Here is a 23,100-nt window from a genome sequence, read left to right on the forward strand (position 1 = left end):
AATGAGTACGATCGAGGCTGGTATGTGTATTTCCCATTGCGGGGCAAGATGGTAATATTGCACCCTCGGGAATTGTTACTTGCTTATCAAGACAACAGTGAATTGTCGGTTTTGTGGGGTGCAGACCGTAATATTAATAACTTATTCGTTGGGTTGTTAAGCAAGTAAACAAGTAGATTATTCTACGTTAATATTTGTATTTACTTATTTAATTCGTTAATGGTTGTTTGGGCTTGACCCAAAAATATTACATGCTTAATTTCGAAGTGCGTTACGCTTTGAACACGTTTATGAGAGGATAGTAGGAATTTGGAGGCATGAAAGAAAAGTCACTACACTCCGATCATGACGGAATGTCGTCTTCTTTTATGTAGTTGCTATAACTTGATGTCTTCCTCATGTATGTATTTACATACATATCTCTTTAAATTTGAGTATTCTACATTGGACTGATGATTTTAAATTTCGAGGACGAAATTTTCTTAAGGTGGGTAGATTGTAACAACCCGTTACAAATTTTACGTTTTTATTTTATTTTAAAAGCATGAATTTACGAAATTGCCCTAGAGGCAAGGACTTTGACTTCTGTTGACCATCGACTTGAGAGATGTGGGACTTATTCTTTTAGCATATCCTCGTAGTACTCATTGGTACGAACATATAGGCGAAAACCGTTTGCGAGTCCGGATTATAACGGTATACTTATGGACGTTTGAAATTGGTTATTTAAATATTTGAATTCCCACCTTGTGGGATTAGTGGACCAATTAAATTAAAGGGACAAGGAACCAATTAGAGGAGAGAAGTGAAGCTTGCAGTCAATCAGAAAGAAAAAAGAAAAAAAAAAGAAAAAGGGGAAAGCTTACCGTGCACCCATACCCGCACCTCCGCGAGTCCATTTTCGAAGGCCGATTTCGGCCAACTTCGGTGGAGTTTTTCGATGCCACCACCACCATCTTGAAGCTCTCATTCCCCTCTACAAAACCCACCCAAGAACCACCTTGATTAACCATGGTATGTGGCGGTTTGAGGCCACGAAAGTTGACGAAAATCAATGGTGCTCCAGCCACCCTTTTCGATTTTCCGACAAATCGGCAAAGCGATGGCCGATGCCACCACTTGGGCTTTGTAGCCCATCATCCCAGGAGCAAAACCCAACCAACCTTGACCCCGTTGGACCACCGTAGACGACGAATTGACGTCGGGAAGTTTTAGGCACTCGCCGGCTTTGTGGGCAAAATTGACCATCTTCCGTCCACTTTTAGACTTCGTGGCAGGGACCAATCATTCAGGACGCCTCGATGTGAGCGCTAGAGAATCATAGCGTGGACTCCAGGTTTTAGCTGCTGAGTTTGTATCGACAAGAATCTGTGGCAAATCTTAGTATTGATGGATATTTCTGAGGGTATGATTCTTACCCACACTATTGTACCTTACTTATGCTCTGACATCGCGTGTGAAATGGGTTCGCTCCCACTCGTAGCGCACTCTGGTACTTAGACATTTTTAGATTCAAATTTATTCACTTTTTATACACTATCACATTTTATGGCTTCGTCACCTTCCAGGTGTCGGCCAGCACAGCTCGATTCAGGGTCCAAGTGGACTTTCTGGGTCGGGGTGTGTCACTTGAAGCTCTTCTTAGTAAGTCTGGTAAACTCGTGAGAAGATTACGCTCCAATTGTTCCTGCTAGCCTTGATATGAAATTGGGCGCACACATCTGCCAAATCGATCTATCATAAATTCCTCCCTTATTGAGCCAGAAACCATGTCGAGAAGGCTAAAAGAATACCCTAAGATTTGAGGGTCAAAACAAGTCCATTAAAGCTAGAGTACAAGATCTCTGGATTGAATATATAATTTCGAGGCTTGTATGCATATCAGTATCTAACTTGATCATGTGATAGCAATTTGAAATGGTCAAATACTAACTCAACTTAAACAATGGCCGAAGAAAATTGACGAATGGTAATTTAGATTTTCCTCAAACCAAAATTCGCAAAATTGTTAAAACGGTAGATTTAGGAATATTAAATCCCCAATGGTGAAGATTTGCCCGATATGATGTTGATTGGGTGATTCAAGGACTGATGACCTCAACTGAAAGTTTCGACGTCTAAGTGGTCCTTCTGGACAGTCTGTCAACATTTGAAATGATATGAAAAACAGACGAGCGACTCAAGATTGACTAAAATACCTTTAATACCAGGAGGCGAAACTGAGGGTATGCAGACTAAAATATCAAGGAGTCGAATAATTTCAAAAATGAAGAATTATGCCAAAAGACACAATTCCCTTGTCATCTCATGCTAAATGTAGAAAGGTTGAAGATTAGCTAACAAGGTTTCTTGATGATCAAAAAGCAACGTCAATAAAATATTCGAGGGTCCTACATAAGGTGAAAATAGAACCGATTAAAGAGCATTCAGTACCTATTTATCTTTATACAATTCTGTTCAATTGTTTTATTAAATACCAACTTTTGTTGAAATTAATTTTATGAGAATGTGCGAGGCATTTATAAAATATTTATTAAAAACAACAATTTAGTTATTAAATTGATTTCAATTCTGATTCATGTAAATAAGTAAACATCTTACATGAAATCTACATCATTTCTATTCCAATTTCTGGCAATCTAGTAAACAACTTCAATAGAAATTTAATTATGATTTTACCTCATTCTAATTCATCCTTAATTATACACAAATTTAATGGGTAAAATGTTTTTTTTTTAAGAAAAAAAAAAAAAAAAAAAAAGACACAACTAATGGCGGTTAGCTACCCCTTCTGGATTCGGTGACGGTATAAGGAATTTCACAAACAAAACTCACGGAGCATTAAACTCAAAGCCTCTCAGACGCTGAAAACAGGTGAAATTGGTTGTAAGAGATAAAAACCCTCTCACGATAAAAAGGAAAATAAAACCAAAATAACAAAAACTTGTCATCAATTTCTTAAGAGGGAGAGAAGCAGCAATGGCGCTCTCGGCGTCTGACCTGCCAGCCATGTACTCGCTGCTGACCAACTCTTTGAGTGGCGACGAAAGTGTGCGGAAACCGGCGGAGTTAGCGCTCTCGCAGTCGGAGGCAAGGCCTGGTTTCTGCTCTTGTCTGATGGTAAGCAAAACAGCAGCTGTTTTTCTAAATTAATTAATATTAATTAATAAAGAAATTAGGGTTTTAGTTTTTGGGGCAGGAATGCGATCGATCTTGGTTGTTTTCTTTCTTGGAGAGATTTCTGAGAAAATAGAATGAATGCTTGTTATTGTTATGCAGGAAGTGATAACTGCCAAGGATTTGGTAGCTCATGTGGATGTTCGCTTGTTGGCTTCAGTGTATTTCAAGAACAGCGTTAATCGCTATTGGAGGCACCGGCGAGATTCGTCGTAAGTCTCTCTCTTCTATCTGTCTCCCATTAGCAGCAAAGCAAACCCTTGACCTCTATGTGGTGTGTGTGCTGAAACGTGTGTTTTCAGGGGAATCAGCAACGAGGAGAAAATGCATCTGAGACAAAAACTCTTATCACACTTTGGAGAAGAGAACGATCAGGTGTTCAATCCTTTCCGGTTGTCTTTTATTTCTTTTTTCTTCTTATAACATTACAAGTTTTTGTTATTTTTTATTTGCTGTTGAAAAAAAAAATTGAAAATACCGTAAGCAATTTCAAGGCCGGCATCCTTGAGGAAGATTAGACCCATAGTTACTGGAATTGGAAACAATATTGTACCAGTTTTACTTTTTTAACTTCTCTTTAATTTGTTAAGTGCTTCTTCTTTTTATTTAGACCATTGCAAATTTTGCAATTGCCCATCCATTATGTTATAATTTCACATCTTTGAATTTGATAGGACTTTCTTTTAATACGATACAAGCTCTCCATCTCTCTTCCTCTCCCTCCCTCCGTCCATCCCTCCCTTACTCTCTAAGTTTCAGCATTTGATGATTCAGAAGTTTACTCAAATTTAGCTGCTACTGATTTCCTGTTTTCTTCTTCTTTCTCTTTTTCCCAACACAGATAGCAAAAGTGTTGGCCGTACTTGTTTCCAAAATTGCTCGTATTGATTACCCCAAAGAATGGTATGAGTTTACTGTAACTTCAGCTTCTATGTTTTCAATTTAAAATGGACCTTGCAGGAAAGTTATAAACTTATAATCTCGTTGAGCTTTATGTTACTTAAGATTTCTCTCTTTAATCAATTCTTCATAAGAAATGTGAACTGGGGGAAATTTTTGAAAGGAGCCACATGTCTCAGGTGTATGATGCAGAGAGCCAGAATGGACATGGATCCCATTTTTTTGCTTAGTTTGAAGGAAAAGTGACCCCAGAGAGAACTGTATGGGGAAATAGATTTTTTATTGTTGAGATGAGATTTTTGAATGTATCATAATTAGGATAAACTGATGGCTGAATTGTGATAACTTTAGAACTTTAGAAGTGAGCATCAACTTGTTTATTTTGATTTGTTCTTTTCCATACTTGCAGACTTTTATACCTTTTCCCCTTCTTTGAATGTTCCTATATCAAGTGCATAACTTGTGCTGATCTATGAACATAATGACATGTTCAGGCCACAGCTCTTATCTGTTTTAGCACAAAAGCTTCAATCAACAGATGTTCTTTCTTCCCACAGAATTTTTTTGACCCTCTTTCGAACTTTGAAGGAACTATCCTCTAAGCGTCTTATCTCAGACCAAAAGAACTTTGCAGAGGTATACACTACTGTACACTTTCCTCTTTTTTTTTTTTTTTTTTTTTTGCGCTTTCCTACAAATGCAAGTTGCCTTCCATTTTCTCTAATGGTCTTATTGTAAAATTAACAATGTGCTGAAATTGTTTCTGTTTCATTCCTTTAATTGTTGAATCTGGATATCTTTTTTATGGTTATTCATTCCTCTATAACAATCAAACTTGCTGATTATGACTGGGTCTCGGTGTTAAAGCCTTAACGGTATGGTTAGGGAAGCTTGTACTTTATTTATTTTTTCTCTGTATAGCTTTATAGCATGTATGGGGTTAAGCTTGATATGCTTTTTTTTTGGTTTAATTCCTGTTATAGTTAAATATTTTCTAATGGTTTTCATTCCTCTACGACAATAAAATATGCCCTGAGCTGCTAATCGTATCTTTTATGGAGCAATCTTTTGTAATTGAGATTTCAATCGTTGTTAATCTTTATAATTTGGTTGAGGCTCTGAGTAGGCAGTGCGTACCTTTAATATGATGCCCATGAAGGAGCCGAAGTTTTGCTGAGCCTGGTTGTATGGTCACGTGAAAATTAACAATCTTTCAATAAAAATTTATAGTAATTTCAGATTGATGACATACATATTTTTCTTTTCTTACTACTGAGTTCAAAGCTGATTTCTTGAAGAATGTCTTGATTGACTCAATTTTTAAGCTCTATCCTCCTGTAGTATGAAGCAGTGTTTTTAGGGTGTGGATCAGGTTGAGGTGTACAGAGATATATTTATATAAAAATATATATATACATATATGTTAATTATAAGTTTATATGCACAGTAGAAAATATTTTTCTCCATTTTTGTTGACACAACCAGTGCTTCTTTTGTTACCATTAGACCAAAAATTGCAGACAACTGTATGAGAATTTTATATTTTTACAAGCCTTTTAGCAAATAGGTATTATTTTATTTGGTATTGATTAGCCTCTAATTAAGTTTTGGCCTATTTCTATAATTTGTTAGTGGCTTTTATTCTTATTTATTCATTTTTATCGAACTGATGCTGACTTTTCCGAACAACAAAAAAAGAAGATAACTTTCAGCTAACAACTTTTCTTTGTTAGTGGTCACGGGACCTTATCATTTATTTTCTGTTGGCAAGCAATGAATGTAGTGTAGCTTTGTGCCAACCACATACTTAAGCAGCCAAATGGACTTGGCACAGAGCTGCACACCTGATGTAGAGTAGAGAGATTTATTGCTGTTGAAAAATTAGGGGGTGCCACAATCTTTTTTGTTTAAAAACATTTGAACATCCAGCAAAAATGGACTATAGTGCAAGAGTTCTATGCTTTCTCTGCAAATGCGCATTTAGAGCACCAAGTTTCGCTGAGGCTTAATTTCTTCAGGACTTTCGGGAAACTCAGCAATGTCCAAGGCATTTTGGGGCCGCCTTGCCCTGAAATGGCTTTTTGGGCAGTGACAATCTGGAACCTCATACTGTACTTCTGGTCCATCCTCACTGTTTGAACATAATTTTTAGTGAATTTTTCTGTCTTCTTGCGGGGACTGACTCGAGTTCACTGAGCTGGGCTCGTCCAGCCCATGAATCTCACTGGACCCTTCTTTTTTTCCACCTATGCTGATTTTGGACCAAAATTTATGGGCCAGGTTGTTGTTGGTGGTTTGATCTCCTAATATATTTTTGTTTCCAACTACCGACTTGCTTAGTGCTCTGTACGATCTTTACAAATTTGATTAGTTGATAAATAGTTGTTACTATCATCATCAACACGTTGACATAAAAGCAAGGGCACATTTTACTAGATACAATCTCATTTGTGGGTCATTGTGTAGGTCTGTTGTTTATGTTTTATAACTAAGATTTAAAACATAAGGCCATCTCCAAACTCAAAATTTTTTACCCAAACCCTCGTATTAAGTGGTCCAAACTAGTCTTACATAATGACTTACATGGAATAGGTTCATTACATATTAACTGTGTATTAATTCAGTTGTTTCTTTGTAGTGAATTTTGAAGCTTAGTGGTTATTGTCAACTATTAGTGGATTTGCTCTTTATTTTGGGGATGATATTTTACTTGTATAATTTATAAACAATCTTGTATGAAACCTTAATATTTGTTGACATCTTTTGCAGATATCAGCTCAGTTCTTTGATTATAGCTGGCACCTTTGGCAGAGCGACGTGCAAACAATTTTACATGGTTTTTCTACAATTTCTGAAAGCTATAACACAAATGCATTGGAGCTACATCAGGATGAGCTTTATCTAACTTGTGAGCGATGGCTGCTGTGCCTAAGGATAATATGCCAGTTAATAGTTTCAGGGTTTCCAAGTGATGCAAAATGTTTGCAGGTAGTTAAAACCACACCCTTCAAAAGAAATGAAAATTGGTGTTGGTGTGTGCACCAACACCTTTCATCATTATGGCTGTAGACAAATGTCATAATTAACTGATCTGTGTATTTCTTAGGAGGTCCGGCCAGTGAAGGAGGTCTCGCCCCTGCTCTTGAATGCCATTCAGTCATTTCTCCCATATTGTGAGATACTGTTCTCCTGTCCAATTTTTTAACAGTTATTGTGGTTTCTATACAAACTTTGTGTAATTGTATGTGTTTGCCAAATGCCTCTATATCCTCAAGTTCGTCACCCTATGTTTGGATAAAGGGATTTTCAAAGTACCGAGGTTTTAGACTCAATCATAAAAAATGCACTACGAGAACACTACCAATGAACTACTCAAGCACAACAAAGCTAATCCTAAAGCGCTAAAAATACACTACAAAGACACTAAACAAGTGACTTTCAAAATGACTCCTTGAAGTCATTTAAAAATTCTCTCAAATATATTGCATCTAGTCTTTCAAGCCCCTCTATCTAATTTTGGTAATGCATTTCTAACAAATTTAGCCTATGTTCCTTGAAACTTTAAAGTCCCTTGTCCAAACATAGGGCAAAGGTCTCAGTATGTCAACTGCTGCTTAAGATCCATTAATTTGCGTTATTTAATCAGTTTGACTTTTTACAGATGTCAATTTCCCCTTTCCATGTGTATATAATGTTTAAATATTTATTCAAGGTCGCAATATGTTTTTGCTTAACATTTTTCTGAAGCGTTTCCTTTTATAACAGATTCTTCCTTTCAGAAAGGACATCCTAAATTTTGGGACTTTATAAAGAGGGCATGTACTAAGTTGATGAAGGTTTTAATTGCAATTCAGGGCAGACATCCTTACACATTTAGTGATAAATGTGTCCTTCCAACTGTAGTGGATTTCTGTTTAAAGAAGATAACAGATCCTGAACCAGATGTATTATTATTTGAGCAGTTTCTGATTCAGTGTATGATAATGATTAAGTGTGTCTTGGAATGTAAAGAGTACAAACCAAGTGTCACTGGTCGGGTGATGGATGAAAATGGGGTTACACTGGAGCAAATGAAGAAAAACATATCTTGTGCAGTTGGTGGCGTCTTGACTTCCCTTATGACAAGCGAACGAATAGTATTCTTGTGCAACATATTAGTAAGAAGGTAATGATATTCTAACCTCTCTTTCATTTTATCTACTGCTATGGCATCATCTTGCTTGGTTTTTCCTTGATGTTTGAGATTTGGGGGGCGATGGGGGAGTGCTATAATTTGGAGTTGTCTTTGGTACTTCACTAAGTTGAATAGAGACATTATGATGAAACGATACACCGATTTGCCCAGTACTTTGGGCTTCTGGTTAAATTTGTTTAGGGAAATGGGTATTTACCTGGATAACCCCAAGGGACTGTTTTTCCTTCCTCAAGGAAACCCATATTTTTTTGGAAGGTTAAGAGAGCTAAGGATTATGTGGGGTTGCAAGATTCAGGCTTTGCTTTGCATGGTTTGGTTGGAGAGAAGAAACAAAAGGATTTTTGAAGATTATGTCAGAGTTGGTTTAATGGAGATGTGGGACAGAATTCTGGTTTTTGTCAGCCCTTTGGGTGTCTGTGTCTCTTGAGTTCAATGGAATTACATTCTTCTGAATTTGGCATGATTGGAAGGCGGCTACCTTCTAATAGTTTTAGGGCCTTTCCAGATCTTCAGAGCTGTTTTTTTTTTTTTTTTTTTTTTTTTTTTTTTTTTGTTCAAATTTTCAGATTGTTACCCGTTGTTTGGGGTGGTTTGCACCCCATGCCTCCCATGTTTTTTTCTCTCTTTATTAAAAAAAAAGCTATCTGTAAACTTATTTGGGTAATCTGTTGCACAGGTATTTTGTTCTTACATCAAGTGATTTAGAGGAGTGGTACCAAAGTCCTGAATCATTCCATCATGAGCAGGATATGGTTCAGTGGACAGAAAAATTAAGGCCATGTGCTGAAGCTTTATACATTGTTCTATTTGAAAATCACAGCCAGGTTGGTACATGTTTATACGTGGTTTTGTTAAATTATTGTTCCTAAAAGAAAATTATATTTTGAGTTTTAGAATGGTGCTTATGTGATCATAGTTTATTTATTTTAGCTCCTAGCTCCTGTTGTGGTTTCCATCCTTAAGGAGGCAATGAATGGTTGCCCAACGTCAGTGACTGAAATAACTCCAGGGTTGCTTCTAAAAGATGCTGCTTATGGTGCTGCTGCATATGTTTATTACGAGCTCTCAAATTACATGAGCTTTGAAGATTGGTATGCCTATTCTATGCAAGAATATCTGTTAATTTATGCATATGTCTTGCATTAGGTTATCCAAAATTTAGGTACCTTCAAATTGTTGCAGCATCTATTATGGTGGTGCTTTGTGAAATTGATTTATTTTGCGGAACTCACATGCTGTAGTATTTGTTTGGAGGGTAGTTTGTGGCCTCAAGTATGTATATATGCAATTTTGATTTGCTCGATTACCACTAACTTTGAGAAAATTGATTTTTGGTAGGGCAAGTTATTTTTACTTTTCCTTGATTTGTGGAAGTTACTTTTCTCTTTTGTTAGATAGTTGCATGTGTCAATCTTAACATGTTTGAGTGCGATACTTGTTCTATGTTTTTCAAGCTGCAAAATAGGGTTTCCTATGTAAAAAAAAGGGGATGTAAAATAGGTGTAAAATTAATGGAAAAGAAACACCAAATTCTTGACTTGCTTAGGCTTGTAGCAGCTAGAGTAGCATTGATAAAGAAACTTGTACAGGCAGAAGTTGGTGGGACATGACTCTTATCACATGTCCGTTTCATTATTACAAGTTACAACCTTATTTTTTTATGTCAAAGACCAGAAGCTACACGCAAATTCTCATAATTTTGAGCTATGCATGTGATAGTACGCTGTCATGTTTTCTCTTCCTTTTTTCCGTTTTCTTCATAATATAAAAATTTTAGTGAACTTTGACAATTTTTCTGGATGAACGATTGAATGATTGCAGGTTTAATGGCGCCTTATCCCTTGAACTCTCAAATGATCATCCAAATATGCGCATCATCCATCGGAAAGTTGCACTAATATTGGGACAATGGGTTTCTGAGGTAGCAACTTATCTATATATCATTAATCAACCATATTTTCTTGTGCCAACATTACTAGTTTTGTATTCCTTAACCTATCACATTCAACAAAGAAATTGGGATAGATAAGGAGAGATATTTAGTTAATAATGTTCTCTGAAGGAGGAGAGGTGCATGTACTTAATGAAGATTTGATATATGTTGCAAGCAAAGTTTGTGGCATCAAGTCTAGTTAGCTACTAATGTTTACACTTATGAATAGGGATATAACATTGGTCATGAACTTTTCATATCCTTCTGTTTTGATGTATACTCTTCCCTAAGTAAATTATAGAGCCCTTAGCAAACAAGCATTTATGGAGAGAATAATTGGACTTGTATATAAGTTATGGAGGTATAGGGTGTGGTAGACTCCTCTGATGGATTTTCAAGAATCAATGGAACCACTCTCTTGTGATATTTATTATGGCAATCTGATCCTTGATTCATTTATATTCCATTTTGTATATCTGTTAGTCATTCTTGCCCAAGTGTATCTACTAGCTTACAGAAAATGAATCAGTTTTGTTTGTTCTACTTTATCGGCAGATTAAAGAGGACACAAAAAGGCCAGTTTACTGTGCTTTGATCAGATTGCTACAGGACAAGGACCTATCTGTAAGGGTATGTGTATTCTTCTTATGTAGATATTCTCCCCTTCATTGCTTTGAGGTTACTAATGCTGCTAACATTTTGTTGGTGCTGCTTGTTCAATTACTTTAGTGTGCTTTTCTTGTTTTAGTTGGCAGCCTGTAGGTCTCTGTGTTTGCATATTGAAGATGCTAGCTTTTCAGAAAGAGAATTCATCGATCTTCTCCCTATCTGTTGGGATTCATGTTTTAAGTTGATTGAGGACGTTCAGGAGTTTGACTCAAAGGTATGTTCCCCTTTTGCTCTTCCAAACATCTGCTGTTTCACTTGGAAGCAACCAGCTTGAATACTTTTCAGTTTTCACCTTAAATCAATTACATTCACTACCTTTTGTGGTGGCTGAGTAGCCACTGTGGGGTGAGCTGTGGCAGCTTACCGCACTGAAGAAGTTGCTATCATTTAGTGTTGCAGGGTGAATTATGCATCCGACCCTAATTTTTTTTAGTTTGTGGGTGGGTGGGGAGGAACAATTTGCCAAGATGCCTAGAGGGCACTCAGCTGTGCTTTCTCATCATTTTTTTCATCCTTCCTCTCATGTTTTTTCCATTATCTCTTTCATACATAAGAAAAAACCCTAAAAACCATAAATGAAGGTGTACTCTAACAGGCCTTTAGTATTGATCTTTCTATATTAGAGTTTTTGTTGGTGGACATTTTGGGTATCTATTTATTGGGAGCTGATTTTCACAAACCCTTCTTTATTTTTCTGGCCATCGGATTGAATAAATCAAACGAAAACCACGGACATGATTCAACAGGGGTGTGTAGGAGGAGAAAAAGGTGTGTGTTTATCATTTCCCTTGTTTTATAATGGCTACTAGGCCCTTATTACTTATTTTATGTTACTTGGGTTTATAATCAGTGTTTTAAAAAATGGGGTGTGTGGAGGCGGGGCAGCACTGAAATTGCCTCTGCCCAGTGCGAGTAGGCAAAGGCTCGCCTAGACATGGTCGAGGCGCGCCTGTGGCGTTCGATTGGGCGTCATTTTTTGTTTAAAAGTTGCCGGAAAATGATTTTGGTTCAGTGTTAGTTGCCGGATTTTGTTTAAAAGTTTCGAATGAGTTCAGGGATTGTTCTCTCTCATATAGTGTGGGATGATTTTGGTTCAGTTTTAGTTACTTGTAAATAGATCTACTTGAGAGGTCTTAGCTAGTTTAGCTAGATGGTGGATTTCTTATCCACTATTTCGTAATTCATGGTTTTGTTTTAATAAATTGTAATCGTTTCTCCTCAAAATAAATAAATAAATAAATAAAGTTACTGAATCTGGAAAACTTTCAGATGAAGATGAATGCCATGGCGTCGTTTGGAGTGTTTTTCAAACTGACCCATGACAGCTGTACCCCAGGCTGTGCAGCATAATCTCAACTTTCCAGCATATTCCTTAGTATACTCTCCCAGCATATATTATTCTATTAGATTTTATTTTTAATATTGTTTTATCAATTTCAAAAGACTAGAAATATATTTCTATAAAAACATCTTTTTAACTTTATATTATTTTTTCCTTAAAATATGATTGGCCAGCAAGAAAAAATAAGTATTTTTTGTTTTTGGTTTTTTTATAGGGGTGTGCTATCCACACACCCCATTTTACTTCTTACACACCCATTGTTAATTTCTATCCGTTGATTTTCTTCAATTCATCCGATCCGACGGCCGAAAATTAGAAGGGTGTGTGAAAAGTAAAATGAGATGTGTGAATATCACACCCCTTTTTATAACGTTATATTTTTTTTTTTCTTTCCTAAAATGTTCTTTTTTCTTTTGGGACTCTTTAAGTATTCCTCTAAAATATTATATAAATACATAATATACTAAAAATCCAAAGTCCCGTGAGGCGAACCTCAAGGCTTTCGCCTAGGCAGGGCTATCCCTAAAACGCCTCGCTTATGCCTTCGCCTTTTAAAACATTGGTTTATATGCAATGCTACTTTATGGTAACCACATACATAAGAGCCAAAAGTACTTAGCAGTTCACACAGAGCTAGAAACCTGATTGAGAGATATCTTGCCTGCTAGAATTAAGGGGCCCCATCATCTTAAACAAAATCATTTTCCAGCAACTAAAACTGAACCAAAATCATTTTTCAGGCTTCAAACTAATCCAGCCATCCATGTACTTGCGTTGTGGCCCATCCATTAGTTCAATGATTCTTCGTTGCCTTATTGATAGATAGTCCTTGTGGAGATAGCTCGTTTGGGACTCCTGGAAGGCTAAAAGTGTTTAGTGACAACCAAAAACGCTTCTGAGTTCTGACCATGCTTGGTAGAATAGAAGTGCTTATGGGTCATAGAAGTGCTTTCTGGAGAAGCAGCTGTCAGGTGCTAATAGGTGCACTTAGATTTTTAATTAAAAATAGGGTTTAGTGTTGGATCGTTAACAAAAAATTATCACGTTTATAATAAATGCACTTTATCAGAATCGCTCTGGGCAGAAGTGCTTTATAGAGAAGCAATCCCAAATGGGTCTGTGTTTGTCACATAATGCGTTTGACATTTATGTTCACACTTAACATGTGTATCGTGCTAAAAGGTGTTGGAATTCTGACTCTCCTCTACTGGGTCTTGCTCTTTGTTGTATCCAGCAATAGACTATACTTATAAAAATTAGGGTATAGCTAGAAACACACAAGATTTATACCGGTTCGGCAAAACTTTTGCCTACATCCAGTTGTGATTTCTCTGGTTAGAGAAACCATGGCTTCATAGAGCATACAGTACTTTTCCAACCCCTAGAAGTAATCTCTCTCTCCTCTCTCGGCTGTCTCTGTTTTTTCTTTCTGCTTTTCAGCCTTGCCGCACCCTATTTATAGATATAAGGTGCGGTTTACTGAACCATCTGCATATCTTCAGGTTGAGCTCTAATTTGGCATATATATTTTAATATTAATCTGTTTATCTCTTTCCTCATAACGTTGATAGAGAATTAAAATATATAATTTAAATATGGTTGTATTAATGGACAGATGTCGAGCTTTGAATGTGATGGTGAGCATAAACCATAGTTTATAGTGGGGAGCAAAAATGCACCCCCTTGAATAACATCTTAATGTTTTCATGAAAGAAGAAAGAAAATAGTAAATGTACGGGGATCCCATTCCTTAGTCAGGACCAGGGCCTCCTCGTGAGCCATAGTGGTAGTGTAAGTATATAAGTTAGCCTTATCCTATCCGAAGTGCACACACCCATCTGACCAAGTCGAGCCCTTTCTGATTGCAGGGAAATCAATCCTAAACAAACTAGGTCGCTAACATCGACGAGCCAATTCCTAACAAAAGGATAGGATTGGATGTTCTTTACGGTTAAATTTCTGTTATTTTGAAGTACATGTGCATTAGTTCTTGCATGCAGTCGTGTACAGGGTCCTGTTTTGTTAACAGGTCTGAATTCACCAGGAAAATCTTGATAATTTCTGATAAGAAATTGAAGTACGCCTTTTAACAGATTGCTCATGGCTTAACCAAAGTCCCTGTGTACTTTCATTTATTTTCAGGTTCAGGTTTTGAACATGATTTCTGTTCTTATTGGACATATGAGTGAAGTTATGACATTTGCAAACAAGCTGGTTCTATTTTTCCAGAAGGTAGGAGAACATTTCTTTATTCTTCAGTGCTATTTGTTCTCCTACTGTTCTAAATGTCACATTACCTAATGTACTAGGACAGAATCATTTTTGAAATGGATTTTGTAAACGTATACAATGTTGAGTCAGGTTGAGCAACTTCATTGTTTTGAGGTACACAACAGATGGCTGCAGATTGCTTAGATCCTCAGTCTCATTTGATGTTGTTTCTTTTGTTTCTTTTGTTTCTTTGCAAAGGCTTGGGAGGAATCTTCCAGTGAATGCCTTCTGCAGATTCAACTTCTTGTTGCTTTGAGGAACTTTGTAGTTGCACTTGGCTATCAGTCACCCATTTGCTACGACATATTACTGCCCATTCTGCAAAAGGGAATTGATATAAATAGCCCTGATGAGCTCAATCTTCTTGAGGACAGCATGCTGGTTTGCCCTATTAAGTTTGTCTTATTATTTTACCAGCTGGCATCATCCTTTTATTTAATATGCTAAATGCGGTTAGCTTAATTGTGCAGTTATGGGAGGCCACACTTTCTCATGCTCCTACTATGGTGCCTCAACTACTTGCATACTTTCCCTATCTTGTAAAAATCATGGAAAGAAGTTTCGATCACCTGCAGGTAAGAAATCTTGACTCTGCATGGCCTGTCTGTTATATTTTTTGGTTTTTTTCTTTTATTCTGGAACTTCCTTTTTGTTGTTTGATCCTTCAAATTTTACTCACAATCTGCCAATGAATGGATGCTTAATATAGCATAGGATAGAGTGCATTACACAGTTATAGTAATAGCTATTCACATTGGTTTCAACATTTGGATACGGATTTACATCGTGCATTATCAACATATCAAGAATTCTTTGATGAAAGAAATATGGTATCATCAGATTTTAGTGAAGCTTCTGTGCTTGTGTACCACAGTTTAAAAATATAACTAATGGGTGAATTCTGTGGGATATGCAGCTGAGTTGTGTTCAGTATGATGCAATCTTATTGTTTATTTCCTTGGGATATTTGTGAGTTTATGATTGAGTGATCCTGTTTTTAACTGAAGCAATTTATGTTCACATCTTTGGTCATCTCTATTATGTGCTATATGGAAAATGTTTCTTTTTTTCTCCCATTAACTCTTACTTTCTATGAGACACATATGTTGAAAAAACACCCACTAGACCTTGTTCTTTAATGTAACCAACGGCAATAGACTAAACTAGCAAATATAGAAAAACTTAGAAACACACAAGAATTATACTAGTTCGGTAGAACTTTTGCCTACGTACAGTTGTGATTTCTCTAGGTAGAGAAATCACCGCTCCTTTGATTAATAATAGATATTACTGAACTTTTGCAAACCCTAGAACTAATCTCAAAACTCTCGGCTGTCTCTGGCTGTTTTACTCTGAAAAATTAAGCCTTGCCACACCCTATTTATAGGCATAGGGTAGGCTTACATGTCCCAAGGCTGATTGAATTCCTATTTCTAAGTGGATTAGGAAATTACACTTATCCAAATACAAATAGACTTCTAGAAATCCAAACCTAAATTGGATAAGGAAAACTGAAATTCTTTCCTAATCCCTCTAGGACAAGAATCGGTATACCACTGATTTTCCTAAAACAATCCTAAACCAATTAGGAAATATTTGACGAGCCAAAAACCTAACAACATATACTTTATTAAAGTCAATGAGTTACGGAATAGTGTGTGGTGGTTGGCTTCAGGGTATAGAGTCTACAAACCATTATATTTTACTAGTGTTCTCTAAGGCGTTTCTTAGGTGCCGCTCGTAGTTAGGCAAGGATTCAATTGCCTCTGACGTTAAGCTGTTTAGCCATTTACCATAAAGATGAGTGCTGTTTTCAGGAAGGCTTATGCTTCTGGATGAAAGGTGAGACGCACAATCCTACAGGAGCCTCTTGGGTTTTTTCCCTTTCTAAGAAAATATGTGCTCTGAATGATTGTGGGCCAGTAAATCCCACTCCAGAGGAAATGTCTAAAGGTATAAAGTCAGTGGGGGAGGCGCCACAACTCCACTGGACTGAAGAATTGAAATGGACATGACACAGCTTGAGCATCAAGTATGCCAGGAATAGGCACCCTTGTCATGCTAGGTTGAGACATTTGGCCCGTCGTATATGACATGATATGGGTTTCTGTTAGGAAATAGCACAGACGACCTTATGTCAAGTACATGCACAGCACAGTATATTAGGCACGACCCATTTAGCATTATTAAATAACTTAAAACATTTTAACAATTGACCATTGTTTAATCCAACGGATTTATAACCACCTGCTTGGTTTTGTTATTTTTGTTGCAGTGTTTTTTTCTTTTGCTATAAATCCAAAAGTAAACGAATTTATATAAAATGATTTCTATTGACTCTTTATGATGGATTATATTTTCGTTCTTCATTTTTGCAAACAAGCAATTTAAGAACTCTACTTTTTACTACCTTCGTAACTGATATTAATTTTATAAAAAATAAAAAAAATCTAAGAAAGCAAAGAAAGAAAATTATACAAACATGTGGGCCCATGGGCACTATACAGGCACGTGTGTCACATGTGCCCAGCCTAGACCGAAGACTATTGGGCATGACACACCACAACAAATAAATGGGCCAAATTTTTAAGTAAGCTATTTCACATCGCTAGAAATCCCTTGTACCACTTAACAAAGTCGCATTCTTCTTAATTGAATTTCCATCCTGCATGCCTCCTATTATTCGGCATTTTACTTGCTAAGTCTGGTATTTGTGATTATGACTTTTCAAGTGGAAACATAATGTAATGCATGGAGATGAAGGCAACACCAAAATCATTTAGGGGGATGTACCAATGATATGGTGATCAGTATGCCACCAGTGAAAGCAACATGTTTAGTCTTCCATTGTAGAGCCATTAGTTTGAAGTAGTTGCCCTGAGCTCAATTATAGTCTTTTCCAGAACAAGCCTCAGTCATCCTCAAAACAACTAGCTGAGTTGACATCTTTATTATAACACTATTAACGCCGTTTCTCTCAGCTCCCTGTGTACTTCATTATGAATTTACCGTGAGCCACCGCACTTCTGTCAACATAAGCTATTCATTAAGGAGTATGAATCTTATGGATGGACTTCACTTTTTGTCACCATAAGCTATTCATTAGGGAGTATAATTCTTATTGATGGCTTGTATAACAGAACTTGAAATGGATATACTCCACTCTTGAATTTTTCATGAATTGGGATTTAAGGAATAAATATTTGAAAACAAAAACACCCTTGGGAAAATTACAACAGAAGTTAGTTAAATGGTTGTTTGAAATATAAGGCAAAACAAGGTTTAATGGCTATTCTTATGACTGGAATTATCAGGATTGTTCACATGCAAATCCTATCGCTCTTTCTTGAGCAACAATGGGATTGTGCAACATTTTCCACCCTCTTCTCAGATTTGGAAATCAAAAGTTCCTCCGAAAGTCAAAGTCCTTGTGTGGCTAGTGGCTTTTGGGAGGCTCAACACTTGTGATCAAATTCAAAGGAGAAGTCCCTTTATTTGCATTTCTCCCCATTGGTGCAGTTTGTGTAAAGCAAAGGAGGAAAGTGTTGACCACATTTTTCTTCATTGTTCTTACACGATTCAACTGTGGTGGAAATTGTTTCAGGAGGTTAGAGTAAGTTGGGTCATCCCAAAGGGTTGTTTCGAGCTTCTAAGCACTAATTTTGAGGCTCTAGGAAGTGGGAGGAAAGCTAAAGCTTTGTGGGGTTGTCTGGTGTCGGCAGTTTTTTGGAACATTTGGTTGGAGCGTAACAAAAGAATTTTTGAGGATTATTCTGGTGTGGGGGTAGCAGATCTGTGGGGAAGAATAAGATATTGGGCAGCTTTCTGGGCTTCAGTTTCAAATGATTTTAAGAATTACTCTCTTTCTCACATATTGTGGGATATGTTAGCAGTCGTAAAATGATTTTGGTTGAGGTTGTCCTACTTGTAATCTGATACTCTGGAGAGATTTTCTTGTTCTGTTCTTGGTGGATTTCTTATCCACTTCTGTGTATTACTCTTTGTTTTTAATAAACTGTTATAGTTTCTTCTCAAAAAAAAAGAAGATGTAGTATCCCTGATTTTTTTTTTTTTTTTTTTTTTTCTCGCAGTGAGTTAAAGTTGATTTAAGATGACTTTTATATGTCTCTAATGATGGTATTGGCTGCTGTTCTCCATTTATCGAATGTTGACACCCATATTCTTCGTAGCTTGTTTTGCTAAATGATATTCAAACTGAATCTACCAAACTTCTGAGGATGGAAAATGGACAAGGAATTATAAGATATACTGCTGTTGTAAAATTTTCGTGTAGGAACCCAGTTCAATTTCTGATCTTATCTATACGTGGAGTCCTGTTTTGAGAAGCTGTCTGTTTTTAGTTGCACATTTTGGGAAACTTTCTCAAATCTTAATTAGTTTAGAGATTTGAATTTGTAGGTGTTGCCTCTATTATCTTGGCTTCTGAATTTTTTTTTTCAGAAATTTTCCCTACAAATATTTCTGTTAGGACCCCACTTTTTTAGCATTTATTATCGTTAAAGGTAGTTTGGTGCTCATGCATTGTTATGTTTGTCTGTTGTAATATCTTGACTCAAAATTATTGGCAGGTTGCAGTCGATATAACTGAAGACTACATTATCTTAGGCGGATCTGAATTTCTTAGTATGCATGCTTCAAGTGTTGCTCAAATTCTAGATCTGGTTGTTGGAAATGTGAATGATAGAGGACTTCTTTCAGTTCTTCCTGTCATTGATATTCTAGTACAGGTAACTGATTAAAACTTGCAAGTTAGAGTAGACAGTAGATTAGCAGGCCATTTAGACAATCAACTAAGGTGTTGTGAAATTACTGTAAGCTTTGTAGTAATGATGGAACTGCCAAAGCATTCTATACAGAATATCTAGTTATTATGATATAGCAGCATGCTTCTAGTGACTATGTTTTTAGAACCATCGTGGACTTCACTATTTTATGTTGCTTTGCAGTGTTTCCCTATGGAAGTGCCCCAGTTGATCAGCAGTACATTACAAGTGTGGTTCTTTCTTTTTAGCTCTTTGATATTCTTACTTTGTAGTATTTCATGTTTTTGTCCTTAAAAATGTTTATCATATGATTCCTTTTTGGCGCGTGTCCAAAGCTGAAATTCTTTTCTGTTCAATGTTTCTAGAAATTAATTGTTGTATGTCTGAGTGGAGGCGACGACCAAGATCCTCCTAAGACAGCTGTTAAAGCATCTGCAGCTGCCATCCTGGCAAGAGTTTTGGTTATGAATACCAATTACCTAGCCCGTTTGACGTCAGAACCATCACTTTTGTCGTTCCTTCCGAAGTCAGGTGTTCCAACTGAGGAAAATGTACTTCTTTGTCTTGTTGACATATGGCTTGACAAGGTTAGTACAGTACAACATGCATCTCCATTGCAAGGATACTCCTCAGGATTGTTCAGTTTTCCCTGTCTTATCTTATATTATCAGACCAGTACATATGTGTATGTTTTCAGACACCGAATTTAGATTTTTTATCAATTTGTGTGTATACATGCATAGGAGGGAGTCCCAACCGAAAAGGATTCAAATTTTTGACAACCCAACCCTCACTAAGAGAAAACATGAGCTGAGCCAACCCTTCCCAATAAAAACAGGTCAGGTTGTGTTGAAAATTGGGTTATAATAGTCTTTAAATAAAATATTGCTTAAAAAAGCCAATGAACTTACTAAATAGGTCCAAGAGCCCTTCTTAAAAAAAATCCTATACAACTTCAACAAGAAATTGCAAGAAACTTTGTGTTTGCAGACAAGTAAATGTTAGGATTTGGTTCGTCTTTTGTTAAAGTCCTGTTTTGTTTGGATTGTATTAGGAAGCCAAGGGTGCACATATTCTTGTCCTTGAAGGATTAGGAAAGAATTAAGTTTTCTTGTACAATTAGATTAGGAATCCTAAAAGCAGAAACGAAATAGGAATGCAAATGTGTTTTCATATCCCAAATAGATTAGGAGAGTTAATCAGTAAATAGGAATGTAAGCCGCACCCGATACTTTTAGAAGCCATGGTTTCTCTGCCCAGAGAAATCACAACTGGACGTGGGCAAAACTTCTGCCGAACCAGTATAAATCTTGTGTGTTTCTAACTTTTTAGTTATTCTCTATTTTTGCTACATTTATTCTATTGCCAAATACATCAAAGATCAAGATCCGGAGGGGGGTCGAAATTCTAACAGTAAAAGCTCCTAGGTTAATCTGACATAAGCCTGCTTTTAACCCCAAGGCAGCCCCATAGGTGAAATAGGACAGTACATTGTTTTACTCACTATATTTATGCATATACAGTTTCACCAGTTATGTCGCTTAATTGGAAAGTTACTGTTAGTATGGAGTTTCCATAGATGTTTCTTTTTCGGGTGACTTTTTTGTTGTTTTGCTAGTTACTTTTTGTTTAAACTTTGTGGCATCTTGTACTAGCAATAAATTCTTGTTTTCCTTGTAAAAAATAAAAAATAAAAAGAAGAATTTATATACATTAAAAATGTTAGTCATATTTTCGGGGAAGAGGAATGAGGCTTTGCTTGGAAAGTGGTTGTGTAGATTTCAAACAGATATGGTATGCTGTAATCTGAAGTAAATATTGGCTGCAGGAAAATGGGCCATTAATTTTATATATTCTACTGAATATTGTTACAATATTATAAAGTTTATGATTCATATTAACACATTTTTGTTAAAGTATAGTACACTGGAGTTATATAGTGCCAAGACAACCCTAATAAGAGTTATAATGTGCAACGTGATCCACAGTACTGAATATTGTACTTGTTGAAGCGAATATAATGTGTAAACATACTGCTTACACATACGGATATAATGCACAGGAGTACAATTTTCATCATTTTTGCTTGTAGTGCCATACACACATAGTAAATAGAGAAAAATTTCTGCTAATACTTGTTGAAGTGAACAATGAAATATGTTCTTACGGAAAATTGATAGTGGGAATGAGTTGGATTTTCTGTAAGTTCGTTTCTTATTGCCTTTCTGTTGTGCTTACCAAATAAATTATTTGGTCACAGGTAGACAATGTATCTTCCATCCAAAGGAAGACATATGGCCTAGCCCTTTCAATAATTCTGACATTAAGACTTCCTCAAGTCCTCAACAAACTTGATCAGATCCTAAGGTATGAGCTTCACTATGAATTTGGTCAATCATCTGCTTCCTGATTAATAATCAGTGATTATTGATGATGTTTCTACATTGTGAAATGATGCTTATTTGCACATGCAGTGTGTGTACGACTGTAATTTTGGGTGGGAACGATGACTTAACAGAGGAATCGAGGTTAGATCCCTTATGATTCTACTTTGATGTGCTTGCTCATGTCTGAGAACTATTTTACTATTTAATTTTTCCTAATGAACAACAGTGGTGATAACATAAGCTCGAGCGGGTCCCTTAGCAAGGTTACCATTCTGAGTAAAGAATTCAGAAGAAGACAGGTAAACAACTCCTTTCTCCTTTTTGGTCCTCTGATATTACTTATATTTCTGTAGTCCAAGGTTATATGAATCCATGTGGGGTACTATTCCTGATGAAGAAGTTATATCCCACTGCAGCTCAAGGTTTCAGACCCTATCAACCAAATGTCTCTAGAGGCTTCAGTGAGGGAAAATCTCCAAACATGTGCTACCTTTCATGGAGAATCTTTTAATAAGGCGATTGGTTGCATGCATCCCAAAGCATTTTCACAATTGAAGCAGGCATTAAAGATGGAGTAGCTGGCTTTCTTACCTTTTTATTTTCCCGATCGATTGGTGGTTTCATACTCATGCTCAACGCCCTTCAGATTTTCTCTGTTCTCCAAATATTGGGTGAGTTCTTCTACAAGGTGAAAGGATCTTTCCACCAAAAGGTAGGAAATATTTAGGGGGATGGAAGTAGCGTTGTGGAAGTAAATAATGTGTTGAGCTGATCTCAATATTGTTTTAGATGCATGCCTTTCTAGTAGTGCACATACACGGCGATGACCATTGTCAACTAGTTTGATATATTTCTTTATCCATATACACAGTTGTAAAGCTAGCGTCTAATGCCATATAAATTCCTTTCCATTCCAGGTGAATGAAGTTTGAAGCATCGTGATTACTGGTCCCCCCGTATTCATTGGTTTTCATAGTTTCTTGGGCTGGATTTTGATGTCCGTTTGTGTCTTGAATTTCATTTGCATTGCTCTTAGCCAACAAGAGAGACTATATAGATTGCCAATCTTGTCACTGCATGTGAGAAGCATTCATTCACCGAGGGTAAAAAAAACACAGCAAGTGATTCATTCTCGAGTAACCAATCCAGCTCTGATATGATGATATCCCCTTGTTATGCGCTGCCTAGAAAAGATAACTTTTTCGTTTTTTTTTATTTGTTATTTGTTAGAGATAGATGTGAGGGCTTGGGAAAGGCGTGGAAAATTTACACGGAAGGGAATTATACTTTTTTTTTTCAAAAATTGTTTTCATTTTGTGTACTATACAAACTATATTATTTGTTCCACATCCTTCGTCGCAACCCATACGTATTGAATGATTGAACGTTAGGGAAAATTTAGAAATGTTGCGGATTGTCATTTTTAAGAGACCGTCTTCCCA

General features: G+C 36.5%; 1 protein-coding gene across 3 annotated transcripts; it reads left to right on the forward strand.

The window, feature by feature from the left end:
* The first annotated feature begins 2,799 nt into the window (after positions 1-2,799).
* Positions 2,800-23,020, forward strand: LOC137722459 (ARM repeat superfamily protein). 3 transcript variants are annotated; one of them, XM_088692032.1, is made up of 25 exons: positions 2,836-3,120; positions 3,280-3,389; positions 3,480-3,552; positions 4,019-4,080; positions 4,572-4,713; positions 6,847-7,065; positions 7,184-7,250; positions 7,843-8,242; positions 8,949-9,096; positions 9,203-9,363; positions 10,094-10,193; positions 10,761-10,835; positions 10,954-11,088; positions 14,359-14,448; positions 14,686-14,868; positions 14,958-15,062; positions 19,077-19,235; positions 19,455-19,499; positions 19,637-19,858; positions 20,015-20,109; positions 21,532-21,638; positions 21,746-21,799; positions 21,885-21,957; positions 22,075-22,329; positions 22,576-23,020. In XM_088692032.1, exons 1-20 carry the CDS (start codon positions 2,980-2,982, stop codon positions 20,048-20,050), a joined length of 2,673 nt encoding a protein of 890 aa, XP_088548158.1. In that variant the 5' UTR covers positions 2,836-2,979; the 3' UTR covers positions 20,051-20,109; positions 21,532-21,638; positions 21,746-21,799; positions 21,885-21,957; positions 22,075-22,329; positions 22,576-23,020. The 3 variants fall into 3 exon arrangements, with proteins under 3 accessions (XP_068317565.2, XP_088548158.1, XP_068317566.2); XM_068461464.2 differs by lacking the exon at positions 20,015-20,109 and having other exon boundaries at positions 2,800-3,120; XM_068461465.2 differs by lacking the exon at positions 20,015-20,109 and having other exon boundaries at positions 22,075-22,370.
* Positions 23,021-23,100: the final 80 nt, after the last annotated feature.

The sequence above is a fragment of the Pyrus communis genome, chromosome 4 (assembly GCF_041283825.1).
Source record: "Pyrus communis isolate YQ-2024b chromosome 4, ASM4128382v1, whole genome shotgun sequence".
NCBI lineage: Eukaryota > Viridiplantae > Streptophyta > Magnoliopsida > Rosales > Rosaceae > Pyrus > Pyrus communis.

Excerpts from the sequence above, each read along its gene's own strand:
- LOC137722459 (XM_068461464.2), top strand. The coding sequence starts at position 2,980 with ATGGCGCTCTCGGCGTCTGACCTGCCAGCCATGTACTCGCTGCTGACC. Across the intron at positions 3,390-3,479 it reads AGGCACCGGCGAGATTCGTC|GGGAATCAGCAACGAGGAGA; the intron begins GTAAGTCTCTCT and ends GTGTGTTTTCAG. Across the intron at positions 3,553-4,018 it reads TTGGAGAAGAGAACGATCAG|ATAGCAAAAGTGTTGGCCGT; the intron begins GTGTTCAATCCT and ends TTCCCAACACAG.